Below are 18,727 nucleotides of genomic sequence, written 5' to 3'. Positions count from 1 at the left end.
TTAACCATTTTTATTGAATTTTTGAATATTATGGCTTCTATGTTCTATTTTGATGCGGTTTTGGATATCATCCCTTTTACGAAATTTTTTTGGATTTCCTCCTTTTTGCTCTCTGACCACTCTCATCCCTGTTTTTTGAAAAAAAAAATGTTATTAAGTCTTACTTTAGCAACATTTATGCAAAATTTCATGATGGCATTATTGTAGTATCATAAGAAAAAAAAATTTCCTCTTTCAACATCTTTATTCATGTAACAATTCATACTGCTTGATCAGCTGAATCATCCTAAGGGGGTGGAGGGTGGAGCGATGGCAAAGACTGTGCCATTAAGATTTTTATGGGATGTTTAAGGGGCATTTTTCTCTATAAAGAGGTTTCATACCTGTGGGGGGGGGGGGCTGTACAGTATTTGAGGAGGTGTTATTGGCACCCTTGGCTTGATTCCTTTAAATATACATAGATGTTTATTTATAGAGAAATATATATATATATATATGCATGCAGGTTTTTTTTAATAGCCAAGAATTAAAATTTATTAACGGAAAATATATTAGTCTACTTATATATGGCAAATGGTCCGTAATCGAAAGTGTTGAAATAACTCAGTAAAGCAAAGGTCTTCAATCAACATTTTTTCAATCCTATGTTCATGGGTTGATACAGTAGAAGGGCTTGACCATCATGAGTCATGCTTCAGCATCTACATCCCTGCTACCCATCCCCCAAGTAGTCACTTCCACTCATCAGCTGCCTGCTGTAACGAACCCTTAGGCTTTCTCCTGGTGTAATATGAAACCCGTCTGCTTTCTCCCACTACAGAGGCATTGAAATCTTCAGTACTTTGTATGTTCTTAGACAGTGCACATTCTAAATTTTACTGCTTGCTTTTTTTGAGAAATTTTTTTCCCAAGTTTTATTCTTATTTTAAGGTTAAATTTATGCATATTTTTGTTAAGAGCCAACTTTCAGTTGAAAATGGATAAACAATGGAGCATATTTTGCTGCAATCCATTTAAAAAGGAAGGACATTGGGTGAAAAAAGATCTAAGAACTGCAAGCTTGTGGATGACAACACTAACATATCGCATTGAAGAAGGAATGAAAATTTGTACTGCTTGTCGCATACAATTAAGTAAGCAAAAACATTCTTCAGTTCCTGAAACTGATGATGTTATGAATGAGTTCAGCAAAGATCCAAAACCAGGCTCTAGTACAGAGGATCCCGAGTTCATGAGCCCTCATAATGGGGATGTACAGTTTGAAGAAATTGTGGGCTATATTGCTTGTGCCTATGACAGCAAATGGTGGATAGGATATGTTATTTCAAAAGATCAGGTAGAAGAAGAAATCCAGGTTTCTTTCCTTCATTCTAGCGGACCATCATCATCATTCATTTATCCAAGAAAAGCAGACATTTTGACCATTCCTAAAAATTTTGTTCTGTGCAAATTACATCCTGTCACTGCTACAAGCAGAACATACCAAGTCTCTAAAGAGGAGATGGCAAAAGTAATTGAAATCTTACATAAGAAGAAAGTATATCTATATTATAGGACCTATAAATCGAGTTCTATAGTAGCAAAGTGAGTTACCAACACATCTCAAACTGCTTCCTAATGGGCTTAAAAAAATAGTGAATTTTATATTGTAGCAATTAAATTATATATATAAATAAAACTTAAATTTGCTTTTAAAATATGGCTAAAAAAGCTTCAGTAACTTTTAAATTGAAGTTTTCAAATTTAAATAAAATTTAGATTTTTTATTCACTAATAAATATTTTTTCACCAAAAAAATTGTTTGAACTTGTTAATATGCTTGTAATACTGCCAAGTACTTGTTTTTCTACGCAATAGTCCCAGTTTAAACTTTAACTACTTTTTATTAGAACAAATATTTTTTACAAATAAAATTAAAACAACTGTTTGAAAGAGAATTTTTTTTTCTCCATGATACCACAAAAATTCCATCATGAAATTTTAAATTTATGTTGCTTAAAGAAGACTAAGTACCCTGTTTTTTTTCCCCCCCAAGAAAAATAAAAATTTTGATTTTTAATTTTCACAAAATAATTTTTTTTTAAATAAATGATTTTTTTTTTGTAGCTAGGTTTTGTTATATATTTTTTAAAACCTCCTATAATACTGAACAAAACAGCACAAGTTTTAACCTTTTAAGTCAATTAGTTCTTTGATAATAGCATTTTAAAGATTACTAAACAATGTAAAATTTAAGATGCTTCCAGAGTTAAAAAAATTTATAACTTTGGAAAGAATTGTTGAAATAATTTGAAACTTCAGATTTGTCATCATGGAGGTGTGTATCATAGAAAGATAAAAAATCATTACATTCTAAAACATTGACCTTAAAAATTTATTTTTTATTGGTTGATTTGACATGGAATGACCCATTAAAGCACTGTTAAAAGAGGAAAAAATTTTTTTCTGCATGATACCAAAAGAATGCCATCTTGAAATTTTGAATAAATGTTGCTAACAAAAGGCTAAGTAACATATATTTTTTTCAAGAAAATTAAAAATTTCGATTTTGAATTTTTACAAATTAAAAAAAACTTTTTTAATAAAAAAATTAAAAAAATATTTTTTTAGCAATTGGGCATTGTTATATATTTTTGAAAACCTTATAAAAGACTAAACAAAACAGCACCAATTGTAGACTTCTAAGTCAAATAGTACTCTAATAATAGCCCTTTTAAGATTTTAATCAATAAAAAATTTTGGATTCCTCCAAAATTTAAAAAATGTATAACTTTGCAAAGAATTGTTGAAAAAATTTGAAACTTCAGTTTTTTCATCCTGGAGGTAAGTATAACAAACAGACGAAAAATCATAACAGTCCAAAACATTGACCTTTAAAATTTATTTTTTATTGGTTGATTTGATATGGAATGACCCGTAATCCACATGAGATGATTCTGTGAGCTATCCAATGGAACATCTGGAATTCCTTTGCCCAGCAATATCAATTTGCCGGACACAAAATAAGCACATCTTCACCAGGTCTCATTTCATTACCAGGACTTTCAATTCAAAACTTGAAAACAGTGACCAGCACATCACACAAATGTCACGCCACAAATTCCCACTATCATAGCGGGGAAGAAAAAGCCCCAACACATGAGCCAAGCTAGGTCTCACACCACAACCAAAAGAACCAGGGATAGAAGAGAGAGCGAGTGTTGCCACTCACCTCTATATATACCAATAGCCAATGGGATTGCGTGCATCAATGACAATGAGACATTAACTTCAACTACAACTCATTTGTTTATTTCACAGCCGCGAATTTTAGTATTTCCTCCATGGTTCATGCGATCTTAAACAAGTGGAATTGAATTAGTCACCACATGACAACTCTACATTTTCGTATGGATACATCGAAACATGCAATCTACAATCAATAAAAAAAAAAATCGCCATTAATTATGGCGTGGGGAAAACTTTGGTTGAAGTGTCTTCTTTGACTAGTTGAATTATACATTACCAGACTGGGCCAAAGGTAGGCAACAATATGCAACTTTAAAATATTTTCTTTAAATTATCAGCTGTGTGCCGAGAATAAATAAAATAATATTTTATGCCAGTAAATTCCCCCCTTCTTGGTCACACAGCACAATATCACACCTGGTACACACACTTCAAAACAACTTGAAAATCAGACATACTTGAAAAACATTTTGGAAAAACTTTTTAAACACTTTTAATAAACATATTGAGAAAAAATTAACACATTTGAATATTAACCTTTTACATTTGCATAATTAACAAAAATGAGATTGCACATCTTTCTCAATGTACCCCGAGTCAGAGGCTTGGTGAACATATCCGCAGCAGGGTGGCGACAGATCAGGGAGATCAGGGAAAAGTCAGGGAACTTTATCACTCAGGTGAAAAATCGGGGAAATATCAGAGAATTTTGAAAAAATAACAAATTCAGTGAAATTGATCAAATGAAGAAAAAAAAAAAATTTTTCCCTTGCGAAATGAAGTATTTCGATTACCTATGAATTTTCCGCAAATTATTTGTTTTAAAAAAGTAAAATTAATGAGGTGCGATTAAGGCATTGCCACATATTTGTGCATCTTTTTTCCTCAAGGTCAAAGTATTCAATCTTACGATGAGCTTCCTAAGATTGCTTCTGTGTCTGTAAAGTTGTTTATTTTACTTTCCTTGAATTTTCCTTCCAAGTATTCCAAGCTACGTAAAATAAACAACCCTACATGCAAAGAAGAAGCTGTCATTAATGAATTTGCTCCCTTGCCTTTACTCATTATCTTGAAGTAATTAGCATATTGTTATCACGATTTCAAGAAAAAAATCTTTGTTTTTTATATTAATGCTGAAAATTTCTTAAAAGTTATCACTTGGCGCTTTTAATTTAATTGCTAAAATTGAATTTTGACTGAGATTCATATTTGTTTTTTTTTGCCATGGTATTATTCGCTGGCACTTTAGGTTACACGAAGGTTTTTTTTTTTTCAGACTTTAAAACCATATACATATACATTTCGAAATTAATAATTGTTTTTAAATTTCAATATTGTTTGTTACTAAAGTAATTTAAGATTTTTTTTTTCGACAACTAATGAAATCATTTGAAATTGAGTTGTGTATATAAGTAAATATTTTTATTATTTTTTAATAGTTAAAATGCTGTATTCATTCATTAAAACCAAAGTTCTTGATTAAAAAATAGCTCAATATGACTGGTTGTTGAAAGATTTCAATTTGTTTTACATAAATACGTCTATTCTGCCGTGTTCAAGTAAAGGGCAGTAACTGCACATCTTAATTTTTTTTTGCATTTTTATCATCTATTGTACATTATCTTTATCATACATACTCGCGTATTTGGTTTCCACTGAAAAAGAGGCGCGAAAAAAACGTCTAATTCGAACATTTTCCTATTGTTAGTACTGAGTCCACCACATTTCTTCAAATATCTCGAAAACTTATTTCTGCAGATACTGCCGTTTACGCCCACGGCAGTATTATTTACGTAAGTAAAACTACATTACTTCTATACTTTAACTGTCACTTGTTATCCTTGCAGCAACAATTATACTGCTTGAGAATTCTGTTCAAGATTATTTTCATTAAATTTTTTAGTTTTATCATGAATAGATATGTCTTTAAGAGTGGTTTTAATAATTTCTTAGAATTCTTATGATAACTGGTTCCTGGAAGTAAAGTATTTGTTTTAGATTTCCTACAATATTTCTCTGTCGATAATTTAATATACTATTCTTGCCAGAGCATCTCTTCAAAAAATATTTTTAATTAACAGCTTAAACCGTTCTAAACACTGCATTTTAATAATATGCAATGCTTTTCAGGTAAGGCAAAGAAAGGAATCCATTATCATTGGTAACGCAAATCAGGGAAATTTAGTGAACTTAATCAGGGAAAAGTCAGCGAACTTTTTTTTCCAGTTCCTGTCGCCACCCTGCGCAGGATTTTTGAGCTTTTTACATATTTTAATTCAAATGTATTCTCTTCTACTAAATTTCTCAAAAAATGATACTTAACATCAATATGCTTTGTTCTGGAATTTTCTATAGGGGAATTTGAAAATTCTATTGCAGCTATATTGTCACAATTCATCACATAACCATTAAATTTGTATCCAGCTATTTCAAAATGTGATGTTTCTTCTAAAATTCATTTTAACCACACTACTTCTTTTGCTGCCTCTGTTAAAGAGATATATTCTGCTTCCATGGTGGACAATGAAACACACTTTTGTTTAAATTTTCACCAGATAATAGGTACCCTGTCAATATAAATAATAATTCCCCCCATCGAAATCCTGTCATCTCTATTAGCAGCATAGTCTGGGTCGGAAAAACCATTTATTTGAATTTCATTTATCGCAGACAAACTTAATTTATAGTAATTCGTATATTTTAAATAACCCAAAAGTCTTAATAAACACTGCCAATGTTTCTTACCCGGATTTGCTTGAAATTGTGATAAGAGAATAACTGTATAAGCATTATCCGGCCTAGTTTTCCTTGCTATATAGACAAACATCCCAGTAAATTGGGATAAGGTATTTTTTCCATTTCTTGTATTTCTTGGTCCATTTTTGGACAATCACTCAAAGATAAAATTGTACCTTTCGCTATTGGGGGGGGGGGTTGAGTATGGGTATTGATACCTTTTAAAGATTTCACAAACTGTGTTAATATAAGAATTTTGGTGTATTCCCCCATTTGTTTCTTTAAATTCAACCACCAATAATTTTTTAGTTCTGCCTTATTCTTTAACATCATAATGTTTGGATAAGTCCTGAATTGCTTCCTGAATTATAATTTCATTTTTTCAAAAAATTAATATGTCGTTGACATAAATCAATAAAAATACATTACTGTTTCTTGTATAAACACAGTTATTACATTTAAATTTCACAAAATTTAGACCTTGGAGAACACTATCAATTTCCAGGTACCAATTTCTCCCTGATTGATGGAGACCACAGAACGATTTCTTTAGACGACATACCCAGTCTGCTTTTTTCTGGACTACGAAACTCTGTGGTTGTCCCATGTATATTTCCTCATCCAAATCAGCATAAAGATAAGCATTTTTAACACCTAATTAGAAACGACTCCATCCCGGAACTATTACTAAAATTACAAAAAACATTCAAATGAGGGAAAAATTGATAACTGGGGAAAATACCTGTGAATACGATTCACCTGCCACCTGTCTATTTCCCATCGCAAACAACCTACTTTTAAACCTGGCAATTTTCCCCTGAGCATTCCTTTTCAAGTCATATACCCACTTATTACCAAGTACTGGTTTATCAGCTGGCTGGGGAACTAACTGCCACAACCCCCTTTCTTGTATCACTCTAATTTCTTCAGACATGGCCTCTTGACAGTGTTTTACTTCTGGGACTCTTAAACATTGGTTATAGTTTTGGGGAATGAGCACTTCTGACAAATTTGCCTCTGGCTCGGGGTCCATTTGTTCATTAGGGGAATTAAAAATATCAAACAAAGGGTTACAATGTATTTCTTTACTCTTGAAATCAAATAGTCCAGGATTGTAAGTAATGTTATTTTCCCTGGAGTATTTCTCTACATCATTGGGTGACCTGAACCTTTTTTTTTTATATTTCTCTTTACATAATAGTAGATGTCTGTACCGTCCCCTGTCTTTCTTTTCACAGCATACTTTTTCCGTTCATTTCCTCACTATCATAGCGGGAAAGAAATAGCCCCCCCCCCCCCATGAGTTGAGCTAGGCCTCACACCACAACCAAAACAACCGGGGATTGAACAGAAGAGAGAGAGCAAGTGTTGCCACTCACCTCTATATATAGCAACAGCCAATGGGATTGCGTGCATCGATGACGTTCAGATATTAACTTCAATTACAACTCATTTGTTTATTCCACGGCCACAAATTTTAGCATTTCCTCCATGCTACTTGCGGTCTTAAACAAGTGGAATTAAATTAAACTCACCATGTGACAACTCAACATTTTTGTATCGATACATCTAAACATGCAATAAAAAAAAACAGTTGCCATTAATTCTGGCATGGGGTAAATGTGAGTTGAAGTGTCTACTTTGACTAGTTGAATTATACATTACTAAACTGGGTCAAAAGTAGGTAACAATAAGCAACTTAAAATATTTTCTTTAAATTATTGAGTATGGGCAGAGAATGAATAAAATAATATTTTATGCCAATAAATACCACAAAAGCTCATTTTTGTGGTGTTTGCTCTAATTATTAAATTTTACAGATCTTGCATTGAATACCCTGATTTTTCAGAATAATAATACCATATTACCCCGCATTATCCAGTATGCCGCAAAATTCGGGGGTCACCAGATTTTAAATAACACTTTCCTGGTCCTTTTTGGCATGCCAAAAAAACGAGGTTAGGAAAAAAAATTAGTTTAAAAATGAATATAAGTTCTATATATATCTTATTAGTATTAATAAACACTTTTAGTTTTGTAAAAATATTTACTAACCATGTCATTTGTAATTTTAACAAGAAAAATATTGTTTAATAATGAATGATTTTATAAAAATTAAATTAAAACTAATTAAGCAAACATTTAAGCAGTAAGTTACTGTCCCTAAACCAGTGCTTAAAAATTTACCATAGCTATTCAATAAGTAAAAATTAAGCTTTCCTCTCTAAAAAGAACCTAAAATAATTTATTTAAAAATATTATGAACAAATCGCAGTAACAACGATTGCTTCTGAATTGATTACTTTATTGGCATATAATTAAATCGATTAGTAATGACCTACCTTAAATAACAAGCACATATGTACAGTAAACATTTTTTTAAAAGAAAGTTACTTTCAGAATTTATTTTATTTTTTTTTCCTTACAGTGGTTTGCTTTCTGATTGGAACTGAATTGGGAAAAATTACTTTTGTTTTGTTGCAAAATAAACCTTGAATTATCTGGCATGCGAATTATCTGGAAAAATTCAAATTTCCCGGCATGTTGGTCAACCTCGCTTTTTCTGATATGCCAGATAATTCGGGGTAATACGGTAATAAACTAAGAATCCTGATACAGGAGAAAAAGTTAAATTCAACTGAATTTGAAATTAAAAGGTGATGCAAAAATTAATGGATCTCAAATTGTTCTTATTTAATCAAGATAAAAACATACCATATCTACCAACGATAAAAGCCATGCTTGAAAAAGGCAAAGTTGAATGGCAGTGTTTTAACGCAGTGCAGTTTCATAGATCTGGACCTGATAAGATTATAATCTATTTTGATATACAAAAAAATCTCCACAAGATAAGTAAAAAAGCTTGAAAGGAACTACGCTATAAAAAGGTATAAAATACTAAATTCAAAGATCCTTTTGCCCAATGCAATTTTATGTGTTTTTGGAACTGTCTTGATTATATATTTTTAAAATATAAATGCAACAAATGTCTAAACGTATATTGCAAAAAAAAAAAAAAAAAAAAAACTATTAAAAAATAACTATTAAAAATAATAATATAAGTGATATGGTGCAATAGTTTTAGGTTTGGAACTATTTCTTTTATTGTTAGCTTATATGTGCAAAGCAATTTACACATTAAGTATGAAAAGAGCAAATGATTGCTTAATGAAAAATGAACAATCATGGAGAACCTTTCCATCCATGCAAATGTGTTTACAAACGATTTGTTGAATCTGGGATCATGCAGGTGATGGTGATCAGCTATTGACACTTGTCTAGTCCATGGAAATAAAGGAAGTTCCAAATTAAAAGAAATAAAGTAGTTGTGCTTCTTCTGTGGTCCCATAGGAGTATTTTTTTTAAATATTCTTAGGGGCAATGCCTGCCCAACCCATGGAAATAAAGGAAGTTCCAAAGTAAAAGAAATAAAGTAGTTGTGCTTCTTCTGTGGTCCCATTGGAGTATTTTTTTTAAATATTCTTAGGGGCAATGCCTGCCCCCACCCCTCCACCTAGTAAGCATTTCAAATTGATGTGGCAAAGAAATATAAATACAAAGGATTGGATAATAGTCCTTTAATACCTGATAGTAATCCTTCGAGAGAAAATGATTTTCATTCTATTCTGGTTTTACTTTCAAGAACTTTGAAAAAGAAAATGTCCGGAGGAGTGATAGCCTGCCCTTTGGGACGTATAATGTGTACACATCCCTACGTGGACGGCATCCCTGCTAAGTAATGGTTTTATCATTGCCTTTCCTAGCAAAGACCCTTCAGATGGTAGTAACTGTGATGATGTTGTTATTTGGTGAATTTTGGTACATCATATGATACATGAAATTTGCTTTCTCCCTGCCATCTTAGGGAAAAATACACTAGTGAATAAAATCAAATCTTTCGTTTTCGTCGATCATGTGACAGTGATGACGCAATCAGATGGGAATGTTACACCTTTTCGGATCATCTTCATTTGCCACTCACTCAAAAAAAAAAAAAAAAAATTGAACATTTTCTGTTTTTTTTATTTGGCAAGCATTTTTAGATGTTTAGTTTCCCTCTCCATGTGCATGTTTTCTTTTCAAAAAAAAGAAAAAAAAACACTGTGGTTTAAACAAAATAAAAGAACAATCTCAGGGGGGGGAGGAAGGACGGTTTCAGCTCTTTATTCCTTTGGTCTAGACGCCTTTTGATACAAGGGCGCCTTTTCTTTTGTTCATATGTGTTGCAAAAGAAATTTATACGATTGAACTGCTTTTTTATTTATTTTGGAAGGTGGATTTTTGTTTTGACTTGTGAAAATAAACTATCTCCAGCGGGACACCATTTTGGAAACGCATTGTTTAAAATGTAGCCCGAAACTTAGAGCTAACCATTTTTAAAGAAAAAATAAAGTTTTAAGTTTTTTTTTTTGAAAATAGGAGGGGTTACTTTCAGGATTTTACTGTACTTGAAAACCAAATTATCGTAATAAAGAGGGGTTGAAAACTTAAAAAAATGTCGCTTTACAGGGGTTTATTGCTGTAGAGAATATCGCAATATTGAGAGGAGTATAACATTAATTCCTATGCGAGTTCACCGGGACCACGAAATATTCTCGTTGTAGAAGGATTTATCGTTGTATCAGATAGCGTTGTAGCGAGGTTTTACTGTATTAAGCTTTTATTTTCAGGCAATAAATCTGGATATACTAATTTTAAGGTACTCAGCCCACTAAAAGTCATTTAGGTATACAAGCAATAATGAAAAGGACATTTTTAAATACAAATATAATTGATCAAGATTGCCTTACCTCCTTTTTCTCATGAGGCATAGAGGTCATATCTTAACAGTTATTTTCATTCACACCCACTATCTCCCCTTTCTGTGCCTCTACTCTTTTCAAAACCTTTCCCCCGGAACCCAGGCAAGTTCCTCGCCAATTCGCCACCCACACCGTGAAACAAAACACGCACATTTTCCACTGTTCCTTCGTAAGGCAGGTTACCATAGGTAATGAGGCCAAACATACGAAACATGTAATGTCGACATTACAGTAAATATTAACATCGAAAATAGCCAGCACTACTTTATTTTCCAAGAAAGGCTATGCTAGGCAGTTTCAGCAGATTTGCAAGGTGAATAGGGAGCTATGACACCTCCAACAGAGTCTCCATTTTTTTTTCCAAATTTTGCCTATAAGATACTATTTACCATAGTACACTGTGTACCAAATAAAAACATTGTTGGTTAAGTATTTCATAATTCCATCTAAAAGGATTAAGGCAGATGAATGGCACATTGTAACTAATCAACATACAACTCCTAAGCCACTATCAAGTTAAAGCTTCCCAGAAAGATTCTTCAATAAATGCCGCCCAGTTTGTATTCTTAGGATAGCCAAATTGTTTAATCTCTTTAGTTATGTGACTGACCCTTCTTTACCTCTTCCAACAGAAGTGAGGTGGCCCACAAAGTTTCATCAGAGCTGAATTCAATATCCAGCTCACCAAGAGATAATAATAATAAGATGTGAGGCACATTCTAGTCCCAAAGCAGCTGCTTCACAGGCTGGTTGGGTTCTTTCAGTAGAAGAACCAGATTTGCTCATTTTTTTCCTTACAGTGTTTGATTTTATTGGAGATATATCTATGAGTGATTTGAGAATGGAGAGGGGGGGGGGGATTATATGGTTGACACCAATATAAGTTCTCTGTGGGAGTGCAAGACTGCTTAAAACAAGTTTTTGCCTGGTTCTTGTGGGGGAAAGCATGAGATATTCTCCCATCAGCGAAGTATCTCTCACCATAGATGGATAGGTACCATGCGTGCTTTTGTTTACCTTAGACTAAACATAAGACCTGAGTGTTACATTTTGTCTGGTGCCTTGCAGCCAGTCTAGGAGACCCTGCTGGTAACCAAGCTATTATGGGTATAGCCTGCACATACAAGCTTTATCACCATGAAAATGTAAAAACTCCAAATAAGAATTTGACAGCATAGGTTAAACTTGTTACAACACCAATCATCATCCTCTTAATCTTTCACAGTTATGATTATTCATTATTAGTGTACAGTACAGTATTGTTCTGTTGCATTAGTAGCACTGTTAGTATTACTGCATGACGCATATGCATGTATAATACTGTACTTCAACACTTTCTTTTCTTCTGATCATCTTTTTTTTTTTTTTTCAAATTTACAGTTTTGTAGAGTATTATGTTGAGTAACACTGCTGTTTTTAATACAGTATATTTATTCATTATTTAATGGTAATATTTAGTGAAGAATTGATTTAAATCACTGAGAGATGTTTATAAGTGTTTAAAATTATTGTTTGTTTATGAAAACGTTGTATACTGTATTTTCCTGCGTATTAACCGTGGGCGGCCTACAATCCACAGATCCTAAAATCAGCCTGCAGGAAAAAAAAAACTTCGTACAATCTGCGGATAGTACAATATAAAAAAATAAAGTTTGGATTTAACATATTATTTGAGCAATGAAACTAAAAATGTGAAAAAATTATTACTTTGAAGGTATAATCCAAATTAATCTGAAATATAATCAAAAAATAATGATTTCTTTTTGAAATCGTGATTATAGTACACTGATTACTTGAAAAAAAAGAATAAAGACAAAGGAGCAAACGGTCTAATCTTATGCAAATGAAGGCTTCCCTCCGTCACTGTATTGTTTTTTATTTTACATGGCCTGAATCCTGTAAGAGGAACACTTAGGGACCTCATGATTTAGGCAACGTACCGTCTCTATCGGTAAATCCTACTGTAAATATTGAAGTTCAATGCGTTGGTGTTGAGAAAAAAAATCACAGATAATCCGTGGTGCATTAACTTTGCACTTTTTTAACAGATAATCTGTGAATTATACGCAAGAAAATACGGTTCATGCCATTTTTCACAACACGAAATGTAGACTTGTGCGAGGGGTCTTGCATCCCTCCCATAAGTCAAGACACCCCTATAGTGTACTTTCTTTATTCTTCACTTCATTTATACCAAATAGATGTATTTTTCTGTAACATTTTTTCCTGTGTAATGTTTTGTATTTTTGTTATTTTATTTAGATATTCATGTCTACACCAGAAGTTGATGCTTTGAGACGTCAACCTCCACCTTATGTTCCTCCTCCTCAACCCCTGCATAAAGATGATCATCAATCTCCACCACTTAAGCATGCCAAGTCTCCTTCTAGATCATCTATGATTGAAAACTATGGTGTTCGAAATAATCAAAATGCATCTAGTTATTCCCTTAACTCTTGTACATCAAACTATTCACAACCTGTTACTTCATCTTCTGAACAAAAAGTTAGATCTGGTATTGCAATGTTTAACCCCATGTGGAATAGTGAGCAGTTTTCTTTCTTTTTCACTTTTATCATTTTATGTAACTAATTTAAAACAAATTAGAATGATTCTATTAGGTTTCATTCGCAATGATCAATATGCTTATGACTGAGCTTTTTTTGTACAGAAGCTGTTTGTGAGTCACATGTAGCCAGTTTTTCAATTAATACTTTTATTTTTATAAAGCAGTAACTTTGAAATTTATGAAATGTATTTAACTAATTATGCTACTAAAAATGTTCTTATTTTTTTTTCCTTTTATGGAATTTAAGAGAGAATAAACTTGATCCTGAGTAATCTCCAAAATAACCAATCCTTTTGTGTAATGTTTAAATGGAGCAATCATTCTCAAACTATAAAAAGGGGAGGTATGAGTTTCTTGTCAGTGCAAGGCATTTTAAATGCTGGATTTTACCTGCATAGTGTTAGAAAAGCATTAAGTAAAAGACCAAGTTTGAGAAAACGATGAAATAAGTTATCCAAGTTGATATTTATTGATAAAAAATGTGTTAGTGAAATAATAAATTTTGCAGTTCCCTGTTTTACTTGTGTGCTATTTTGAGCAATAAAATAGATACGCAATATGGCACCCAATGTTGCTGCTGAAAATTTTCTCACTTTCAGAAGAAAAACTTCCAGACCTTCTCAGAGACTCGTGTCATGTTTATCCTCTTTGCTCAAAAATATATTCTTTGAGAAAAGCACTCATAAACTTTGCTGACATATTTGCAGCAAGGATTTCATATTACATTAGTCAGAGATGAGATTTTTCCGGCTTTTGCCAGAATTCTGGCTTTTTCTGTTGGCTTTTAAAACTTTTCCTCCTTTTCTTCCTTTTTTTTGCCTCTTTCAGGCCTTATTTTTCTCAAAAATCAGAAAAAAAAATACGATTTTTTTTTAATTTTTGGTCCCCGATTTCTTATTTTTTCCCCTTGAATCTTCAGTCTCCGTGATATCTGCCAAAAACATACGTTTTTGAATCATACCAACGACGTCAAATACGTGCTGGCCCCGAAAGTTGCATGCCTCGTTTGAGATTTCAATCTTTTTGCATCCTGCAAGTATTTCAATTATTTTTAATCTTGGGTGGTTTTTTACTATGTGCTACCTTATATCTGCATATTTTATTAATCATTTTCATAATATTTTTATTTCTTTAATTTATTTTAGAAAAAATGCAAAACTCAATCAAAAAATGTGGCTTAGCACCCACAGTCTCGATTTTTTTTTTTTTTTTTTTGTGACTTAGCATGGTTATTTTCTTTTGTGTATTTAAGAAAGTGTAAAAAAAGTTTTCGGTGAATCTCAAATGGTTTAGGCTTTACAACCTGTTAAAAGTTTTGAGATTTCATGATTAAATGAGGCAGCTGCAAGTTGTTCTTTTTATTCCAAAATTGTATCAGGAAGTTTTCAGAAACAAATTTTTGGTTCCAATGCAAGGAAAAAGATAACCAATCATTTATATACATATATATTTATTTATTTTAATCCTTACTATGAAAAGTATGTTCTACCACATATTTTAGATTTTTCTCTCTGTTGTAAATTTTTACTTTACAAAGAGACCTAATTTTAAAATTTATGTTCTCACTTGTTTAACACTATAAACTCAAATGTTTTCAATGAAAAAAATGTATTTTTCTCTAAAAATTATGAAAAGTTGACACTATTGTGTGATGCAACCAAGATTGAACTCTGGCTCCCCCAACCCTTTGTTCAAGGACTCGGGGGTTAGAAATTGTTGCCTCTTTTTTAAAATTTAGATTTATTTAGGAATAAACACCCTTGCAAAAAGTGGTATAATGCAGCAAATTGTACAAAATTATTACTCATACTTAATTAAATACGTATTACCTTTAAAACTGGTAAATTAGCCATTTTTTGTTGAATTTTTGAATATCATGGCTTCCAGGTTCTATTTTGATGCAGTCCCTTTCATGAAATTTTTTTGGATACCATCCCTTTTATGAATTTTTTTTGCTTTTCCTCCATTTTGCTCTCTGACCACTCTCATCCCTGATTAGTTCAATCATGGATAATGATATTGTGGATGCTTCTCATTAAGTAGTTTAAATACCAAATTTGGTTGTATTCTAACCAATAGATCAAAAGATATTCATGCGGCAATGAAAACTAGATTCAAGACGTTTTGATGCTCTTAAAGAGCATGGATAGTGCATTGCAGACGATATACAGCATAATATGTAAAATTGTAATAAATATATATGAAATACTGCGGCATTGGGATGAAATTATGTAGCTTTACCAAATAAGTTGAATTCTATTCAAAATGTATTGCATAAAAAATATAATTATGATATTTATAATAGATTTACACAAATTAAATTATATTGAGTTTGAAATAGGAATAACACTTTCATTTTGATTAAAAGATTAAAATAAAGCCTGGTTTTATTCATTATTTGACACACACATGTTACAATTTCTGTGACATGAGATCAAAGCACTTTAATGTCAGGATCCTTTCTTAAATTTTCCAAGTGGTGGAACTTGGGATGAATTTAAAGTTACAGTTGTGCACATTCTACAACAACCATTCACTAGGCTCCCAACTGATCCCTTTTTTTCTAAAAGCCTGTTTTTTTTTTTTTTTTTCAAAATCTGCCCCCTTTTATTTCTTTCAAATTTCAAGTTCATTTTGTATTAGTATTCTAATCCATTTGTATTTTACTTTTCTAAAATAATTATGAATGTGTTCACGCCCCCTATCATGATTATTTTGGAATTTATAATAAAATTTGGCACAACAGCTAGAATTTGAAACTATGGGTTTGGTGTAATAAAATTATTTATCATTGTTCCTTTTTCTGAGCAAAAATAATTTTAATTTGAAAGAAAAATAATTTCTCAGTGGATTATTTGGCTAAAATTTCATACTTTTTCCTACTTTCTTCAGCTGTTACCTTTTTTTTCTAGTTTTCCCCTGGCACTTCAAGATTCCTATTGATTTTTCTTTTTTAATAAAACAAAACCAAAAGAGGGATAGCAAAGAGAAAAAAAAAAAAATATTTTAGTTTGGGCACTTACCAATTTCTCTTACTTATAAAAGTGGAAATAAACCAGAATAAGGGGGTGAAATCTTTTTTTCTGTTTGAAAGATGCTGAAAACCTGCATTATGCCACTTTCACCTTTGGAATGAGCAGAATCTACAGCAAAACTCTTATCTACATTAATTATTCCTTAACTTGATTTTGTTCTTTAGCTATGTTTTAGTTTTTTACATTAATCCAGCCATTTTGCTTGTTTCATTTTTGTTACATGTCTATGAATTTTTGTAGATGGATTGCCCTCTTGCAACAGTACAGAATCCCTCTCATCACGTTTGGGTCCACCTCCTAGACCACCATTGCCTGAGCACAAAGATTATGCTTATCCTACCACATGGGCTACAGAACCAGGGTCCCATAGATCACCTGCTGGCCCTGATAAGAGTAAGTGTCTGGGCTTTTCCACCCACTTTATTTTCACAAAATAACTACAATGTTATCTCAAACTGGTATCTAAAGCAAATGCAATAAAATGTACTTTAAATTTAAAATACCCAAGTCTCAGTAAACATAAATAAACAATAATTCAGTATAAATGGAGTGTTTATACTACCTCTGACAAGAAAGTTCGCTGAATAGTCCTGTAACATTAATATAGGTAGAATATTGACAAAAGCTGCTTTATTGAGATATGTTATACATGTCCTGAAAACTTTGCAAGAAGTCTTCTTTTGGGATGGAGTTCAAAAGCTAGGTCCCATTTCATTGGATGTCAGGAATATCATCAAATATCTTTCCCTGCAAGGCAAGTTTGAATCGTGGGAATAGGAAAAAGTCTGGAGGATTGAGATCTGGTGAGTATGATGGATGTTTCTTTCAGTGTCTGACCAAGCTTAAAGCATAACTTTAAATCCTACTTTCGGGCATTCATTTTCCTGTTCTCAGTTAAGACTTTTACTCATTAAACTAGCACTTTGTAGAGCAAGTCTTACACGGAACACAATTGACCCTCAACTGAACAACAGTGGGGCAGATAGCGAAGACCTGCTGCTACGCAGGTGCTGAGTTTTATTTTGCAAATGTTTCCACATTGGATGCCCTGATTTCATTCACTGAACTTGATTGTCAGAGGTTGTATACCTGGAAACATAGGGGAAGTTTTTTGTGGTAAGTTACCACCCTAAGCCAGGGCTAAGGCAGAAATACATTAAATATACTGTCAGCTGAGTTGACTTAGCTGGCGGTGTATTATATGTATAGAGGAAGTTTGGTTTTTTGGCCAGAATTCATTTTGGAGCAAAATATATAGCAGTTAATATTTGGTTGTAATCATTTTGAGTCATTTTTTGTTTTTCACTCCTGAAGCTATGCAGACACATACTTTATGAAGTAGACTATCCACATCTACTCTATTCTTTAAAAATTATGTATGTTTACTATAACTGCTCAAAGAAGTTCTCTATAACTTCTTTGAGTATTTAAAAGCACTGTTTGTGAAAGAATGGAGAATCTTACTGCTGATTTGTGATACTATTTTTGAAGGAATGGGTGAAAAGTCCTATGGTAACTACAACTGTGAAGAAGGTAGTTAGAAAGTTTAGAACAACGGGTTTTTTTATGTCGGCTATGAGGAGGCCAGTGGTGGTGCTGCTATTGCTCATGAAAAATTTTGATTCTGTTCATCTGGACATAAAATGTAATGGTTATGATCCACGCTTGTAAAACCCAGCATCGCACTAACAGTCTTACGAACTTATTTGGAGAACACTGAAGCATACTCTTAACTGCTACACATGCAGAATTCATTCTTATGAGCGACCGACTAATTATTTTGTTATCTAAAATGCCTTTTTGGTGTGGTTTTGACCCATTTTAGATTTTAATGCTAAACATGTGTTTCAGTTTGTTTTATCTTTGCATGTAAGAAAGGGTTTAAAAAAGTAAAATAACCAGCCCGTGGAGCATAAAAATTTATTATGGAATTACAAAAATGTATGCAATGTAAGGAGGAAGAGGCGCAGATTACTTTTCTACATAGTCATCAAACTTATCAAGGCATATATTCTAGTGATATACCAAACTATCCAAACCAGCATGGAAGAAATCATGTCAAGAATGCTTGCTGAACCACTGCATTGGTTCTGAAATGCTAACCTCTCAAGTATTTCTTTAAAGGTTCGAAGAGATGGAAATCTCTTGGTGTGAGATTGTGACCATAAGGAGGGTGATCCAGTACTTCCCACTGAAAACACTGCAAGAAATTGCTCACAGCTGGGCTGTATGCAGTCAGGCATCAACATGCAAAAGCAAAATGCCTGTTGTGATCAGTTCTGTTCCATCATGGCGAATTGACTCTCAAAATTGACCCAGCGTGGCACAATAATGAGCAGCATGTATCATTGAAAGAG

The 18,727-nt window shown here is 32.5% G+C and overlaps 1 protein-coding gene across 2 annotated transcripts in view; it reads left to right on the top strand.

Annotated features, from left to right (window-relative positions):
• LOC129218028 (rho GTPase-activating protein 26-like) overlaps window positions 1-18,727 on the top strand; it is a 194,818-nt gene that overhangs the window by 143,813 nt on the left and 32,278 nt on the right. For both annotated transcript variants that reach the window (XM_054852207.1, XM_054852206.1), the window contains 2 exons: window positions 13,029-13,311; window positions 16,611-16,763. In XM_054852207.1, the coding sequence (XP_054708182.1) occupies window positions 13,029-13,311; window positions 16,611-16,763 (436 nt within the window). The remainder of the gene's footprint in view (window positions 1-13,028; window positions 13,312-16,610; window positions 16,764-18,727) is intronic.

This window comes from Uloborus diversus, chromosome 3 (assembly GCF_026930045.1).
Source record: "Uloborus diversus isolate 005 chromosome 3, Udiv.v.3.1, whole genome shotgun sequence".
In the NCBI taxonomy this organism is placed as follows: Eukaryota; Metazoa; Arthropoda; class Arachnida; order Araneae; family Uloboridae; genus Uloborus; species Uloborus diversus.
Note: the sequence above shows the minus strand (reverse complement) of the source record. Positions and strands in the feature narration are given on the sequence as shown.